This window comes from Dendronephthya gigantea, unplaced genomic scaffold (genome assembly GCF_004324835.1).
Source record: "Dendronephthya gigantea isolate DGI-Jeju-01 unplaced genomic scaffold, DenGig_1.0 000018F, whole genome shotgun sequence".
Taxonomy (NCBI): domain Eukaryota; kingdom Metazoa; phylum Cnidaria; class Anthozoa; order Malacalcyonacea; family Nephtheidae; genus Dendronephthya; species Dendronephthya gigantea.
Genome location: NW_021163028.1, coordinates 2681034 through 2697663, shown reverse-complemented (window position 1 = coordinate 2697663; position 16630 = coordinate 2681034). Strand labels below are relative to the sequence as shown.

Below are 16630 nucleotides of genomic sequence, written 5' to 3'. Positions count from 1 at the left end.
GTTTGGCATCATTTCGATGTATTTTGAACCCATATTTTATATTCCGCAAAAGTGACGAAAATGAGGATTTTTCCTTTGGTCCCCCGCAGCCGATTAGGCTGAAATTTTGATTTTGGTGAAAGTATGATTTTATGTGTTCAAGTGTATTGTTTTCATGAAAGAATGCAATTGTACTTAGTTTGGCATCATTTCGATGTATTTTCAACCCAATTTTTATATTCCGCAAAAGTGACGAAAATGAGGATTTTTCCTTTGGTCCCCCGTAGCCGATTTGGTAGAAATTTTAAAATTCATGAAAGTATGATTTTATGTGTTCAAATGTAATGTTTTCATGAAATAATGCAATTGTACTTAGTTTGGCATCATTTCGACTTATTTTCAACCCAATATTTATATTTCGCAAAAGTGACGAAAATGAGGATTTTTCCTTTGGTCCCCCGTAGCCGATTAGGCTGAAATTTTGATTTTGATGAAAGTACGATTTTATGTGTTCAAGTGTATTGTTTTCATGAAAGAATGCAATTCTACTTAGTTTGGCATCATTTCGATGTATTTTAAACCCAATTTTTATATTCCGCAAAAGTGACGAAAATGAGGATTTTTCCTTTGGTCCCCCGCAGCCGATTAGGCTGAAATTTTGATTTTGGTGAAAGTATGATTTTATGTGTTCAAGTGTATTGTTTTCATGAAAGAATGCAATTGTATTTAGTTTGGCATCATTTTGATGTATTTTGAACCCAATTTTTATATTCCGCAAAAGTGACGAAAATGAGGATTTTTCCTTTGGTCCCCCGCAGCCGATTAGGCTGAAATTTTGATTTTGGTGAAAGTATGATTTTATGTGTTCAAGTGTATTGTTTTCATGAAAGAATGCAATTGTACTTAGTTTGGCATCATTTCGATGTATTTTGAACCCAATTTTTATATTCCGCAAAAGTGACGAAAATGAGGATTTTTCCTTTGGTCCCCCGCAGCCGATTGGGCTGAAATTTTGATTTTGGTGAAAGTATGATTTTATGTGTTCAAGTGTATTGTTTTCATGAAAGAATGCAAATGTACTTAGTTTGGCATCATTTCGATGTATTTTCAACCCAATTTTTATATTCCGCAAAAGTGACGAAAATGAGGATTTTTCCTTTGGTCCCCCGCAGCCGATTAGGCTGAAATTTTGATTTTGATGAAAGTACGATTTTATGTGTTCAAGTGTATTGTTTTCATGAAAGAATGCAATTGTACTTAGTTTGGCATCATTTCGATGTATTTTCAACCCAATTTTTATATTCCGCAAAAGTGACGAAAATGAGGATTTTTCCTTTGGTCCCCCCGCAGCCGATTAGGCTGAAATTTTGATATTAATGAAAGTATGATATTATGTGTTCAAGTGTATTGTTTTCATGAAAGAATGCAATTGTACTTAGTTTGGCATCATTTCGATGTATTTTCAACCCAATTTTTAAATTCCGCAAAAGTGACGAAAATGAGGATTTTTCCTTTGGTCTTCCGTAGCCGATTTGGTAGAAATTTTGAAATTCATGAAAGTATGATTTTATGTGTTCAAATGTAATGTTTTCATGAAATAATGCAATTGTACTTAGTTTGGCATCATTTCGATGTATTTTCAACCCAATTTTTATATTCCGCAAAAGTGACGAAAATGAGGATTTTTCCTTTGGTCCCCCGCAGCCGATTAGGCTGAAATTTTGATTTTGATGAAAGTACGATTTTATGTGTTCAAGTGTATTGTTTTCATGAAAGAATGCAATTGTACTTAGTTTGGCATCATTTCGATGTATTTTCAACCCAATTTTTATATTCCGCAAAAGTGACGAAAATGAGGATTTTTCCTTTGGTCCCCCCCGCAGCCGATTAGGCTGAAATTTTGATATTAATGAAAGTATGATTTTATGTGTTCAAGTGTATTGTTTTCATGAAAAAATGCAATTGTACTTAGTTTGGCATCATTTCGATGTATTTTCAACCCAATTTTTATATTCCGCAAAAGTGACAAAAATGAGGATTTTTCCTTTGGTACCCCGTAGCCGATTTGGTAGAAATTTTGAAATTCATGAAAGTATGATTTTATGTGTTCAAATGTAATGTTTTCATGAAATAATGCAATTGTACTTAGTTTGGCATCATTTCGACGTATTTTCAACCCAATATTTATATTTCGCAAAAGTGACGAAAATGAGGATTTTTCCTTTGGTCCCCCGTAGCCGATTAGGCTGAAATTATGAAATTAATGAAAGTACGATTTTATGTGTTCAAATGTAATGTTTTCATGAAAGAATGCAATGGTACTTAGTTTGGCATCATTTCGATGTATTTTCAACCCAAATTTTATATTCCGCAAAAGTGACGAAAATGAGGATTTTTCCTTTGGTCCCCCGCAGCCGATTAGGCTGAAATTTTGATTTTGGTGAAAGTATGATTTTATGTGTTCAAGTGTATTGTTTTCATGAAAGAATGCAATTGTATTTAGTTTGGCATCATTTCGATGTATTTTGAACCCAATTTTTATATTCCGCAAAAGTGACGAAAATGAGGATTTTTCCTTTGGTCCCCCGCAGCCGATTAGGCTGAAATTTTGATTTTGGTGAAAGTATGATTTTATGTGTTCAAGTGTATTGTTTTCATGAAAGAATGCAATTGTACTTAGTTTGGCATCATTTCGATGTATTTTGAACCCATGCCAATTTTTATATTCCAAAAAAGTGACGAAAATGAGGATTTTTCCTTTGGTCCCCCGCAGCCGATTAGGCTGAAATTTTGATTTTGGTGAAAGTATGATTTTATGTGTTCAAGTGTATTGTTTTCATGAAAGAATGCAATTGTACTTAGTTTGGCATCATTTCGATGTATTTTCAACCCAATTTTTATATTCCGCAAAAGTGACGAAAATGAGGATTTTTTCTTTGGTCCCCCGCAGCCGATTAGGCTGAAATTTTGATTTTGATGAAAGTACGATTTTATGTGTTCAAGTGTATTGTTTTCATGAAAGAATGCAATTGTACTTAGTTTGGCATCATTTCGATGTATTTTGAACCCAATTTTTATATTCCGCAAAAGTGACGAAAATGAGGATTTTTCCTTTGGTCCCCCCCGCAGCCGATTAGGCTGAAATTTTGATATTAATGAAAGTATGATTTTATGTGTTCAAGTGTATTGTTTTCATGAAAGAATGCAATTGTACTTAGTTTGGCATCATTTCGATGTATTTTCAACCCAATTTTTATATTCCGCAAAAGTGACGAAAATGAGGATTTTTCCTTTGGTCCCCCGTAGCCGATTAGACTGAAATTTTGATTTTGGTGAAAGTATGATTTTATGTGTTCAAGTGTATTGTTTTCATGAAAGAATGCAATTGTACTTATTTTGGCATCATTTCGATGTATTTTGAACCCAATTTTTATATTCCGCAAAAGTGACGAAAATGAGGATTTTTCCTTTGGTCCCCCGCAGCCGATTAGGCTGAAATTTTGATTTTGGTGAAAGTATGATTTTTTGTGTTCAAGTGTAATGTTTTCATGAAAGAATGCAATTGTACTTAGTTTGGCATAATTTCGACGTATTTTCAACACAATTTTTATATTCCGCAAAAGTGACGAAAATGAGGATTTTTCCTTTGGTCCCCCGCAGCCGATTTGGCAGAAAATTTGAAATTCATGAAAGTATGATTTTATGTGTTCAAATGTATTGTTTTCATGAAAGAATGCAATTGTACTTAGTTTGGCATCATTTCGGTATATTCTGAACCCAATTTTTATATTCCGCAAACGGGACCAAAATGAGGATTTTTCCTTTGGTCCCCCGTAGCCGATTAGGCTGAAATTATGAAATTAATGAAAGTACGATTTTATGTGTTCAAATGTAATATTTTCATGAAAGAATGCAATTCTACTTAGTTTGCCATCATTTCGATATATTTTCAACCCAATTTTTATATTCCGCAAAAGTGACGAAAGTGAGGATTTTTCATTTGGTCCCCCGTAGCTGATTAGGCTGAAATTATGAAATTAATGAAAGTACGATTTTATATGTTCAAATGTAATGTTTTCATGAAAGAATGCAATGGTACTTAGTTTGGCATCATTTCGATGTATTTTCAACCCAATTTTTATATTCCGCAAAAGTGACGAAATGAGGATTTTTCCTTTATCCCCCGTAACCGATTAGGCTGAAATTTTGATTTTGATGACAGTATCATTTTATGTGTTCAAATGTAAAGTTTTCATGAAAGAAAATGAGGATTTTTCCTTTGGTATGATTTTATGTGCTCGAAAATTAGAGTTTGTAGTTTTTTCATGAAAACTACAATTAACTAGGCGTAACTAATAATGGAAATTGATCGTAGCCATACCTTTTTAATGCAGTTCCTCAGCAATCGTAGAAGCCTTTCTTTCTGGTTCACATAACCAGGTGTGGTACAGATTTAGTTTATGATCATCAGGTAGAACATCTTTGCACTCTCCGAGACAGAACATTCGAAACGAGTCATTCCCATACTTGCCGATACCATGAAGTTCATTAGGATACTGCCACGCCTTGCAGAGATACTCCGTTGAGAAACGTTTTAAGATTCGTGCACGTTTACGGAACAAGCCCAAGGATTGGATCATATCTTTGAATAAAAATAGGAGATTAGCAGAATGTAACGGCAGTTTGCATAACCTATCAATAGGGATTGGCAATGTGAAGATTATTTTATTTTTAGCACTTGTTCTTTCAAAGCAGTTGGAAACCGATAAACGTTTTGATTGTAAATTCTCACTGCAGTTTTGGCCTCGGAACAGGTTAAATTTTGAAGTTAATAAAAGACAGGAAAGTTTGTAATTTCGAAAACCTGAATAAATATATTAAATTATTGATAAGCCTTTGCTAATAAATAATCGTTGCTTCATAACGACAAACGAAATGTTTTGACGAGCGAATCCAGTACCGTGAGAATGCAGCCTTAGATGATTCGTTTCTAGCAAGCCTGCATGCATGAATGAATAGGCTTTATCGTCCCCCAACTTTAAAAACGATGAAGTTTAATTACCCACCTTCGTAGCAGGGGAGTCTTAAAATGCCCGTTGTGGGGGTCACAACCCGCTCCGTGATAAATTGTGATTCTGTATAAAATTGTTAAAATTTCAACGCACTCCTATTTATTTGCCTATTTGGGCACGCCAAATTATTATATAGCACTTCATTCATCGGTGACCGCCGACAATGGCCATTGCCGATGAGATCTAAGCTTTATAGGTGTCATTCTCGCTAACCGCACAATATTTTGCTCCAGGCGGAGTAAACGCCTGAGTGGGCGTCTTGTTGTCAATATACAGTGCATAAATCGTAACACTACAATCTCGGAATAAAGTAGTAGACTTTTTCTATTGTGTCATGCACGTTCTCCCTCCCCCCGTGTACAAAGTTGATATTTACGCGATATATCTCGGTAAGTGACTTCATTTCACTCAACATTGCTCCTGGGGGAGTGGGAATTTTAGAATTATTAAAAGAAACTGCACGATTTTAGCACTTTGTAATAGATATTTGTGAAATTAACAAATAGTCTCCATATATTTGTCCAGGATATGATTAAAAGAAACTGCACGAATTTAGCACTTTGTAATAGATATTTGTGAAATTAACAAATAGTCTCCATATATTTGTCCAGGATATGATTGTAGACCGGACTAGGCTATGCAATATAATGAAGTAATTCGCTTACCTTCAATTTCGGTTGGATCAGCTTTTGTTGTGGCAGCAGCATTTGGGAATTGATCGAAAAATTTCCACAAAATCGGAATAGCGTTGCATCCTTTAGTTTTATTAAGGAAGATGGTTGCTACCAAAAGTTTCCATGGATCATGACAAAGCTTTTCTTGTATCAAGTTGAATGGAGATTTAGGGGCAGTGTACCTTAAGCTGTGAAACCTTTGCAAGCCTGGAGGTAAATGCTGAAATTCGTCGGTGATTTGTGCGGGTTGTATTTGTTGATTCATCGCAATGCTGTTAGGCTGGTTGGCCATTCTTTCTTTCCGTTGTATCTCCATCTTTTCTAACGAGTAATCATCCGGCACAGTTGATGTCTTGGAACTATTCGAGAAACCACCTTCAATGGGAAACTTCACTAAGCCGGGGTTTTCTGTGAGGCTTGTGCGCACTTTTGTTTCATAAAGATAACCCAACGCTGGTCTTGAGGAAGGTCGGTTTGCCAATCCCAAAGACGGTCTGTCGAAATCGCTTATTAGCCCTTGATCTGGGAAGCGAACAATCGTGCTTGTTTCAGTCTGAAGAAACCCCCTTTCTTTTTTGTCAAAAATATTCATCCTCAGTGGTTCAGAAGGATAACAGTTCGGAAATTCTGATTCAGGAGATGAACATTTTGGAGTTCCTGGAATTGCACAGAAAATAACGTTTGGTAGCATTTGATTTGGTAAGCCAGTTAGGCTCGGGGTACTACATAGTGGTTTAATGGGCATTCTTTCATCGCCATATTCATTTATCTGTAAAATTTTCCGGAATAAACAACTTGGTGAACCTACCTGACGAGGAGCTTTCAAAGTCTTTCAAAATCTTCCCTTTCGGTGGTAAGTTTACTATACCGCCTTGCCACGGCTCAAAGGATACTCTTTCACCATGATCAGCAGCTGAGGACAAACAGTTCTTTTTGAAGTAGGGACTTGTTTGTCTCTTGTCCTGTTGTACAGTGTTTTTGTCAATTTGTGTCTGTGATTGACGTATTCTCTCCGGTTTTTCCACCGCTAGCTCAGGCTCCATTTCGGAATACTGGAACTAAAATTCGACCAGAATGATATGACAAAGGCCTATTGATGACTATGGAAGTGTATGGATGGCTAATTAGGATATGGGGGGGGGGGGTCAATGAATGGCTTTGCAGGTCTATGTACAGTAGGTCCATCATAAGTTTCATTGATACAAAAAAAAATGTTGCAGCCATTTAGCTTCAACGTTATATTGGGAGGTGAACAAAAAACTGTACTAAAAACACATTGAACTCGCTGTATATGTTTCAAGCGGATCTTGAGTTCAGCTGAAATTATGGTAAAGAATGGGGGAGCATAGAATGTCACACTGACCCAGGCCCTTTGGTCCCCAGTTACCCATTTGCCTCTAATTTTGAAATTCGTCAAAGTTTGATTTTAGGTGTTTTTCATGAAAGAATGTAATTCTACTTAGTTTTGAACCATTCGTTTTTGAACCTCTCAACCTGATGACCTTTTTCGAAAGCCCATAAGTCGGAACGTCGAGAGGTTTTTTAGTATACAGAGTGTATAAAAAAAAAGGTAATCCAACACGCTATTGTACGTGAACTACTCAGTCTATGAACGAAATTTTTTCACATTCGGAAAGATCAGGCTTTTAACTATCAGATGACATGCTTTTAATACCAAAGGGACAAAGAATGAGCACATACGAGGCTGATAAAAATGTTAGTAACGTAAATGTTAGTAACAAAATGTACGTAACGTAACTTGAACGAACTTAATTGAACGAAAAGAATATTGAATACAGAATACCCAGTTGGTTAACCAGTATAGACTATAGTAGTCAGCCCACTACAAGGTTCATATTACATACCTACTGACCTACATACATACCTTTTTCTTGACACTAATGTTGCCTCCAACACCCATCGAAACATCGCTATTCTCCGATTGAAGTTTTTCCTGGCTGAAATAGCAAGACTTTGTAGCAGACGAACAAACTTGACTCTCTTTCTTTTTCTCTTTCACGTTCGTCAATGTTCTCTCACAGAAATTTTTGCCAGTTCTAAAACAAAACAGGTCCAGGGAAACATCCAAACCGTTCTCTTCCAAATAGCTTGATATCTCCCTGCGTGACCGAAGTCGCTTTCCATTAGGTTCTACGAAGTACACATCAAATTTTCCTGAAGTTTTTCCCGTCTTTCTTTGACATATCATTCGTTTCCATCCAGGTATGGGACAGTTGTTAGTGATTTTTTTCATCGTTGATCCTAACTGGACGTTTTATTGTATCTATTGTAAGAAAAGAAAAGAATGAAGGTAAGAAAAGTTTTTTCGCTGTTTGGTCTGTCCGGACTGCCTGAAAAGATAAACGTGAACAGGCACTGTGCATGATAATTATAGCATTCTGCAAATGCTTCTGGCACTTGAACTACATACATGCGAAAGCATACTCACGAAAGTAAAATCCGGGCTTGTATGGGGATTATTTGAAATAAAACTGGAAGATTTTCAGAGAAGGCTGAAAACTAGTGTCTACGGATAGACTGATTTTTAGGCCACTCTTTTAGAAAGACAGTTCATAATGACTTAATTAATACACATATACATGGCAATACGAGATAAAATTGATGTTTAATTAAATAATCTATTGAGCTTTATAGAGTGATTTTACAACTGAATGTTCAATGGTTCAATGGATATCATGGTTATTTTTAATTAATGACAATAAATTATAATTTAAATTTTTGACTGTTCAATAGATCAGCGCTATTTACAGCTTCTTCTTGCACAACAAGAGAATTTCACAATAAAGAGAATCTAAATTTTGCTTGTTTCATCTTCTGTCATGATTCTTCATTTTCCAATTTCTTCAGAAGTTCTTCCATTATGCCAAAACCCTAAATCGGAAACAGTTTTGAAGAAGGACTGTTTTCTGCTTGTTTGGTTACTGTTTAACTTCTTGCCTGGATACTGCTTTTGTACGTTAATGCGCAATTTTTTGCATGTTTGTTTGTTTTCATGTTGCACCTTGTTGCACCTTATTTCAACATTTGCTGTTAGTTCAATGGTTGGAAATGTGTTGCATTGGTCCTTCATGTTGCTTGATGTTGTTTGTTTAAACCATATTTCTGGTAAAATTGACATAGTATGCATATAGGTGCACATTAACATTCTTACCTTGTTCGCACCATAGGAAAACACAGTTGCCGCACATTTCTCAGCAAAAGAATTGAACCATCCAATGCCATTAACTGTGATAGTTCCCTCTTGCTCAAATGTAGTCCTGAAAGTTTAGGAATTAAGGTGAAATTATGGCTCCCCGTTTTCTGAAGACATTCGAGACATATTTATAAGTGTAATATTATGTGATGAATAAGAAAACAAGGTGCAATTGGCTGTTCATTATATGTTTTTAAAATTTCAGTACTCCTTCCTGCCTTAAACATGTTTGCCTGTCAGCAGCATTCACATGAACTCAGTTTAATCACAGTTTATAAGAATGCATAAAGGTTTATAAATTTACCTTTATGCCAAACCTTATCTACCATACAAGACTTAGCCCAGCTTTTTTTAAATTGGCCTTTGCAGATTTGATAGATTTGGTTGCAATATTGCATAAGATCATTATTACCATCGATCATCTTCATCAGATACTTTGTAAACACTTCGCTCTTCTAAAGTGGCTAGTTCTGTAAAGGAAACATTCCTTGTATACATGGTCATCTTCTTTTCATTCCTGTTAAACCATATTTCTTCCTCAAAATAGATGGCTGGCTCACAGAAGAACTAAAAATAAGATAAATACTCTTGAATGCATTTGCTAGCTCAAAAGCAAAAGGATGTATCAATGTACTTACATATAAATATATGGTACTTATGCATGCATGTAGCCTGCTCGCAGACTGAATTTTAATTTACCAGAAGTTTGGATTTGCAGGATGGTACTTATAGGATCATATAAAAACTTTAAAAATCTATTTTATTTAAAATACTGGTCTTGATATCAGTCTGTTAAACCATTTTTATAACCTATCAAATTGATATATTCTGCAGATGACAAAACATACCATTTGCAAAGACCATGGAATAATATTAGCACATTTCCCTTTCCTTTTTATATAATCTACATTGTGCTCTATATCTGCAAATTGAAATACAAGTTTATTGAGAACAATAAATTTTGATTTCAACATTTGTCTCAGGTTAATCACTGTGTTACAATATGTACAGTGGGCTACATCAATCACATTGCAAATTAATGCAAGCTAACCAAGATGTCAAATTTGCAAAGATATACAAATATTCATCACCACATTACACAATTTTTAACCTGCATGGATTGGTTAATTTTAAATGTTTGCTGACAACCATGCAGTCATTAATTGTCACTCTTTAGATCATTTTAATATGTCTAGTTTGCACAATGCATCAAGTACAGCACAGCCTAAGTGCTACATTTAATTTCAACTTTTCAGAATGCTTTTTTAATTTTAATAATTAATATCACAGTTGTAATACATGTGGAAAAAGCTGGCATTCCACTTGTCATATTTCACTTCACATGTCTTTTATCATGTCATAGAATTAGAATGTTACCTTTATTCTCTTCGACCACCCATACTTCCTCTACATTCTTGTCATAGCCAGATGTATACTGAAATTCATTAACAATAAATGAGTAAAAACATTCATAGACAATCAAGTGATCTTCATTATAGACGATCAAGATAATTGGGATTTAAATAACTCCACTGCAGAAGCCTATATGTTTATGGAGCCTATGCACAATGGATTAAACAATATTTTAAATACGAATTATACGATCAAAAGATCACAGCAGAAACTTAGATCTGACAGTAAATACAAATAGAATGGAAAAAAGCGAATTTACGATATTAATAATTAAGATGTGTTAAATTTTTACCTTTTTAAAATAAACTTGGGTCACCAAATCAAATGAATACTTGAAAATATAATTAAAGCTCAAGACTTTTACCATTTCAAAACAAAAACATATTAAACACAAAAAGGATTATAGAGCGGAACAAAGTTCGATTAATTAAATACGTTCTAAATGCCCGAAAATCGGATGCTCGGTACAATTATATCGCATCGTTCAAAATGACAGAGATGGCGGCTGTTGCACGAGTTCCTCTATAAAAACGCGAGATGTCATCATGTCAGCAGTTAGGAATGAATTATGAAATATTTACACGTTTACTACGTATATATTTTATATTAAAGATCTAAAAAGTAAGATAAAAGGTCTAAAAAGATAAAGGAATCTAAAAAACTTCGGTATTAACCTGAGAAAATCGTATGAAATTGCCATGTGCTCCTGCAACTTTCAGTTCATTTAAATTAATCTTTCTGATTTCTTCGTTACAACTTAGGACCTTCGTCTCTACGAATTGAGTATCTTGTATTTACTATTTATAAGACGATGTTTGTTAGACGCATTTGCTGAAATAAATATATCGATTACTGTATCTCATTTTGAGGGATGGAAAGAAAACGCTGCTGGTCACACTAACAGCTGGCACATAAACACATAAAATTGATTTTCCTAATTTACAAAATCTTCACAATTTTCTTTAAAGTTCGCTTTGCAAATGACTGGAAGAGCGAAATATTTTACCAAAAAGCTTGTGAGAAAAGGGGATGGCTTGGAGTGTCCAAACGAAGGCTCCGTCTGTTTGAGTGAGTTATGACTAAACGACTTTGGTCCTGACTATATTTTACTGCAATATATAAACGTTTTGGTAATTTAACTAATTTTCTAAATTATGTTGTAAAAATTATCCATAAGTTCTGTCCGCTCATTGGCTGATTCTAGCAATAGGGGATTTCCTCTTGGGATAGGGTGAACCACTGGGGTGAACCCACACGAGGCATGTGCAAATTCGTGCGTGTATTTTGCCGAGTTGCTAACTCGCTAACTGTCAAGTGAACGACCTAAAAAGCATACAAATTTTGACATGGTCATACCTGGGGCTTTTGGAAGGCTTGAACTCTTTTACCAGGGACAGGGTCTTTAATGTGATGTCTCTCCCAAACTTGATTGCTTGGCACTATCTTGTTGATGCATGCAATAGAACTCAGGCGCAATACTAGTCTAGTCAAGACAGCTTCGGGTTATTAGAATGCCCAGCTCAACGAACAATTTCTGCTTAACATTGGGCAATTGTATTAGACGCTCAGTCTATAATCGTAATTGTGGTTTTTAACGTACCGCCAGACACGAATGTTATCATCCATGATCCATCAAATAGTACTCCCTCATCCTGCCGATTGTTTTGTTTCTTTGTTGAACTAAATCGCTCCGAACATAGCGGTATCCCTACAGCGTTATCCCTGCAGCGTTATCATATAAAGTCAAAATAACTTCGATAATCAACTACCGTAAATGCAGCTTTCTGCATTTACTGCTTTCTACTGTAGATCGATTCGAAAAATAAACGGGACACCCTGGAGGCCTGTTACGAGTACACGGAAACGTCCAGTCCAAATTCATATATTCGTCTTCATGCCCCACTGATTTCTTTTGTACGCTATTGTTTCTATATGTAAAAATTAATATGTACACCCCCAAATAAAGCCGTCTAGTTACGGCCCTGACCCCCCCAAAAGGGAAAAATTTATGATCACTTTTTTTATGATCTATAATGATTTTAATGATCTATAATCGAGTTTGCTAAGTCTCATGCAACTAATTTCAGTTACATAAGATTAGGAGCACTAAATATAAGGCCAGAATTTCCTGTTATTCATCAAAGGGTCAATAATTTCGAGGTACGCTGCTGTATAAAGTAAATGGTATATGTATATATGTATATATATATATATATATATATATATATATATATATATATATATATATATATATATATATATATATATACCCATTTGCAAAAACGTTGGCCGCAGATAGATAGATAGATAGATACTCGAAGTCTAATTAGAATTGCATATGATTACATTTGCATGGGATTTCAATCATATTACACAACATATTTCGATTTCGAGTATCTATCTATCTATCTATCTGCGGCCAACGTTTTTGCAAATGGATGTATATATATATATATATATATATATATATATATATATATATATATATATATTATAATAATATTATATATATATATATTAATATATATATATATATATATATATGTTTAGTAAATCTTCAGGCGTTCCAAGGAGAAGAGAATCCTTTATTTGAAAAGAAAGATGAAACATGGATTATTGGACAAGGTAACCGAAATGTGGCCTTTCTTAATAACTAATAATATCACATTTTCCCGGCTTGGACAAGGGCGAGATGGAGGGGTCCAGACTCCTGCATAGGGCGCCACAGGCACGTGTCCCCCCAGAGTGAGCACAGAGAAAAGACCTTAGGTACGAGGTTGAGGCACGTGTCAGCTACACCCTATTAATTACCTTTACTTTAGCACTTGAGTGTTATGCTTGTGTATTAAAATCCCTGTGCAATCTTTTGAGTTTACGTGGGGGATTCTCATTGTTGGTCTAATAGCATTCAAGAATTTGTATTGACTTGCTTCACAGCAGATAACGCGTTTACTCTGATATATTTTAGACTCGGGTTACGTGTCAGAAATCATCAATGAATGTTTGGAAGAGATGCGTACGGGTGAAATATGCAAAGTATCAATCCATCCCTGTCAAGAACTCCAAGATCATTTAAAGAAACTCGACACATCAGAAAAACTTGCCATTGATCATCAAATAGAGCTAGTTTCTTTCACGAAGGTATATTTAAAGACACAAAGATTCGTTTTATCGTGTTTGGACGAGTTCCAATCGCGTCCTATTGCAGTGGACCATTATCGTTTTACTGCGGGCCACTTGGTTGCGTTATACCAACGCAAAAAAACAGTCTTATATTTCTTAATCTGTGTTAACCTGTACAGGCAAAAAACAGCTGGGAGTCGACATTTGATGAAAGATGTGACTATGCACAAAAACAAAAGGCGAAGGGGACAAGATATTACAAAGTATGCTTGAACTGAAGAGTGTTAAATTGTTGACAGGTTGACCACAGATGTTTTGATAAGCTAGAGGCTCATCTATGTATACATCTGGGCCGGATGTGAAAAAGTCTTCACTACTATATTTTGAGTAGTTAAGTCGTAGCCACTTCTAATATATACACAATTCTCATTACTCAATTCTGCAACTAACTTGAGATTGGGCATAAAGTATTCATGTTAGAAGCACCATAAAATGCGTTTCCAAGAGCCCTAAGATTGGCCATTTAGATTCATTTCACCAAATAATGTAGCCATTCCTGTTTACTTGTATGATACGAGATTAATTGAGATAATGAAATGACCACCTGATTCATGGAAACGGGCCTATTCATTAAGATTTAAAACAACTGGCGTAACATTATGAGAATTATGGGATGGTAGTGCATAAGTCTCGCATGTGATAATGAATTTCTTTATTCAGGCAGATTTATGGCTATTTGCAGCCAGGCATTACAGCAAAGCATTAAGAAGCCTAATAATATCAAGAACTCAGTTGCCCAGTGATAAAAGCATTGAAGACTTTTGTAAGTGCACCGTTTTTTTTTTTGGAAGAGGTTGATGTTATTAAATTGATCTAACCCCATGTTGATGTTATTAAAGTGATTAGAAAATCTTCGTCCTAAACACAGTCATCAACATTTTTGAAGTCCACTAATTTCCTTTGCCATAAGGTAAATTTAGGCTTGTTTTAATTCATGCTGTCGTATATATACAGCTTTATTACAGGTGCAGTGTTACTTGAATCTCGCGGCTTGTCAGTTGAAACTAGAGAGGTACCAACATGTCATCGAAAATTGTACTAAGGTAAAATTTACAACTGGTCATCACTTCCCCCAGTTGAACGCCCTTCAAACATTCAGTCTCGTACCAAGTCCTTCACATATTACTTAAACGCGAGGCTGACATGTAGTTCAGAAGTTACCAGGGGCCGGAAAGGCGTTTAGTTTAAACGGTGGATAAGTTTAAAGAAAACAAAACGATCGATTTATTGAACAACTGAGTTGAAATATTTCGATGTAAATAGTTTAATTTTCAACGAAAGAACATTTTTAATGCATAAAATGTAGTTTCAGTCATTCACAAGATGTATGAGAGCATTTTTAAACTTTAGCGCTTGTCACCGTTTAAGCTAATCGTTTTGCACGATTATTTCACTGTTCAAAATATAAAAAAATTATCGATCTGAAGAGAAATTCGAGCATAAAAGCTCATCGATAACTGTGATTGCTGGCAGAGGTATCCAGTCTCCAACTCTAATGTTAGCGGCGTCCAGATTTGACTGGTCCAATCTGAACCCTGTCTCGATCTGATCACTGACTGACAGTACGTTATATTGTACATTCTGACTACCATATAGGTACTTCTAAATGATTCTGCTAATATCAAGGCACTTTACCGACGAGCTAAGGTATACCCTGAAGTAAAATTGTTTGGACACAAGTCGAACAGATGTTATACATGAAATTTTGTTGGCTCAGCAGCCACGAAAATTTTCGTGTGTGATATCTGACTCATCAGCAGTCCCTTAATTATAACTGGACACATGTTAGTGATATTTATAGATCAGTGGCTAGGAAAAATTCTCGCACAACGCAGAGTTGCAAAAAGAGTTCAACCTTCCTCCGGTAGGATTTCAAGTTTTGAAAACCTTCCTTAAAATGACGTTACTGAGTCAAGTGGAAACCAGCATAAAGAAATATTTGGTGTTTTGGTACATGCATGTCATCAATTATAGTGTTCAACTTTGAACCTTCCTCACAAACCTCATTCAAAGCAAACCTTCTTCCGGGTGGTACCCGCATACCCGCCGTTTTTTTTTCCAACTCTGGCATCACGCGTTTGCGAAAAAGGTTAACTGATATCATGTCGGCTAATTTGATATCCACTGACCAAGCCTGAATTCCCTAATTGTTCTTATTCAGTGTTCTTATCTCATACCAGGCATATACTGCTCTCAATGATTTTGATGACGCAAGCGCTGATCTAAACACGGTGAGAAACTTGTTTTAAGGACGGTCCCTCAATGTATCCTAAAAACGTATAGCTTAAAAATTAAACTATTTAATTTTTTAACTGATAAATTCTATGCATATAGGCACTGGATCTTGAACCAAAAAACAAAGAAGTCACACTATTACAGAATCAACTGAATCAAAAACGGCAACAACATGATCAGGTCACAGCTAGAGCGATGGGGAAAATGTTCCAGAATTAATTGCAGCTACTGGGTCTGCGTGGGGTGTCCTTCTTAAAAGCACGAAAGAAACCGATTGTCTCGAAGCAGAGCTGCGTGAAAGTGCAGGAACATAATACGTAAATCTCACCAGCAGCTTTAACCATAAAAAATGTGTCGAGTCAGCAGCAAAATGTGGCCCATATATATAGGCTTCATTTGAAACTATACTGATCGTGTCTTGGGCAATATTCTGTTAGAAAACTAAACTTGTTTATACATGTTTATGCATGTTTATGCATCATAACGGAAAATAACAAGTCTATTTTAAATTTAAAAGCAAAGTAAAAATAATCCTTTTCACGAGATATATCTCGTAGTACTATACCATAATAAATATGAGTATCATAAATCACCAATTAAAACATGTTTGAGTTGATTGACATATTATAAAAATAATGCTTAGTCCCACTCATAGTTCTTGACTGAGGCATGTAAAATCTACAGTTAGTCAATCAGCAGGCCAATAAAACTTACGGTTAAAAAAACAGTTGATATTTTAAGATTTATAGAAACCCCAAGATACTTTTGTATAGAAAGGCAGTAGCTACTTTATTAAAATGTAGTTGATTAGCCGTTTAATTTATACATTCGCCCCAGCATAAATTCAAATAAATACTGGT

The 16630-nt window shown here is 35.3% G+C and overlaps 3 protein-coding genes across 4 annotated transcripts; 1 reads left to right on the top strand and 2 right to left on the bottom strand.

Annotated features, from left to right (window-relative positions):
• Window positions 1-4364: 4364 nt before the first annotated feature.
• On the bottom strand, window positions 4365-12027 carry LOC114520836. The gene is made up of 5 exons (XM_028541173.1): window positions 11953-12027; window positions 7611-8009; window positions 6534-6783; window positions 5717-6382; window positions 4365-4621 (listed from the first exon to the last, which is right to left on the bottom strand). Exons 2-5 carry the CDS (start codon window positions 7977-7979, stop codon window positions 4365-4367), a joined length of 1542 nt encoding a protein of 513 aa, XP_028396974.1. The 5' UTR covers window positions 7980-8009; window positions 11953-12027.
• LOC114520842 (PRELI domain-containing protein 2-like) lies at window positions 8333-10810 on the bottom strand. Its single transcript, XM_028541179.1, has 6 exons — window positions 10645-10810; window positions 10317-10374; window positions 9788-9861; window positions 9352-9506; window positions 8898-9003; window positions 8333-8617 (listed from the first exon to the last, which is right to left on the bottom strand). The coding sequence occupies exons 1-6, from the start codon at window positions 10717-10719 to the stop codon at window positions 8564-8566; spliced, it is 522 nt and encodes a 173-aa protein (XP_028396980.1). The 5' UTR covers window positions 10720-10810; the 3' UTR covers window positions 8333-8563.
• LOC114520838 (peptidyl-prolyl cis-trans isomerase FKBP62-like) lies at window positions 11278-16545 on the top strand. 2 transcript variants are annotated; one of them, XM_028541175.1, is made up of 9 exons: window positions 11278-11420; window positions 12903-12977; window positions 13321-13493; window positions 13655-13738; window positions 14196-14298; window positions 14490-14578; window positions 15132-15182; window positions 15716-15766; window positions 15870-16545. In XM_028541175.1, exons 1-9 carry the CDS (start codon window positions 11333-11335, stop codon window positions 15987-15989), a joined length of 834 nt encoding a protein of 277 aa, XP_028396976.1. In that variant the 5' UTR covers window positions 11278-11332; the 3' UTR covers window positions 15990-16545. The 2 variants fall into 2 exon arrangements, with proteins under 2 accessions (XP_028396976.1, XP_028396977.1); XM_028541176.1 differs by having other exon boundaries at window positions 11338-11420; window positions 12914-12977.
• Window positions 16546-16630: the final 85 nt, after the last annotated feature.

Coding starts and splice junctions, on each gene's coding strand:
- LOC114520838 (XM_028541175.1), top strand. CDS start 11,333: ATGACTGGAAGAGCGAAATATTTTACCAAAAAGCTTGTGAGAAAAGGG. Junction 13,494..13,654: donor AGCTAGTTTCTTTCACGAAG/GTATATTTAAAG, acceptor TAACCTGTACAG/GCAAAAAACAGCTGGGAGTC. Junction 14,579..15,131: donor TCATCGAAAATTGTACTAAG/GTAAAATTTACA, acceptor ACTACCATATAG/GTACTTCTAAATGATTCTGC.
- LOC114520842 (XM_028541179.1), bottom strand. CDS start 10,719: ATGGTAAAAGTCTTGAGCTTTAATTATATTTTCAAGTATTCATTTGAT. Junction 9,862..10,316: donor GGTGGTCGAAGAGAATAAAG/GTAACATTCTAA, acceptor TTCAATTTGCAG/ATATAGAGCACAATGTAGAT. Junction 8,618..8,897: donor TTTCCTATGGTGCGAACAAG/GTAAGAATGTTA, acceptor TTTCCGATTTAG/GGTTTTGGCATAATGGAAGA.
- LOC114520836 (XM_028541173.1), bottom strand. CDS start 7,979: ATGAAAAAAATCACTAACAACTGTCCCATACCTGGATGGAAACGAATG. Junction 6,383..6,533: donor CTTTGAAAGCTCCTCGTCAG/GTAGGTTCACCA, acceptor GTGCAATTCCAG/GAACTCCAAAATGTTCATCT. Junction 4,622..5,716: donor TGATCCAACCGAAATTGAAG/GTAAGCGAATTA, acceptor TTTTATTCAAAG/ATATGATCCAATCCTTGGGC.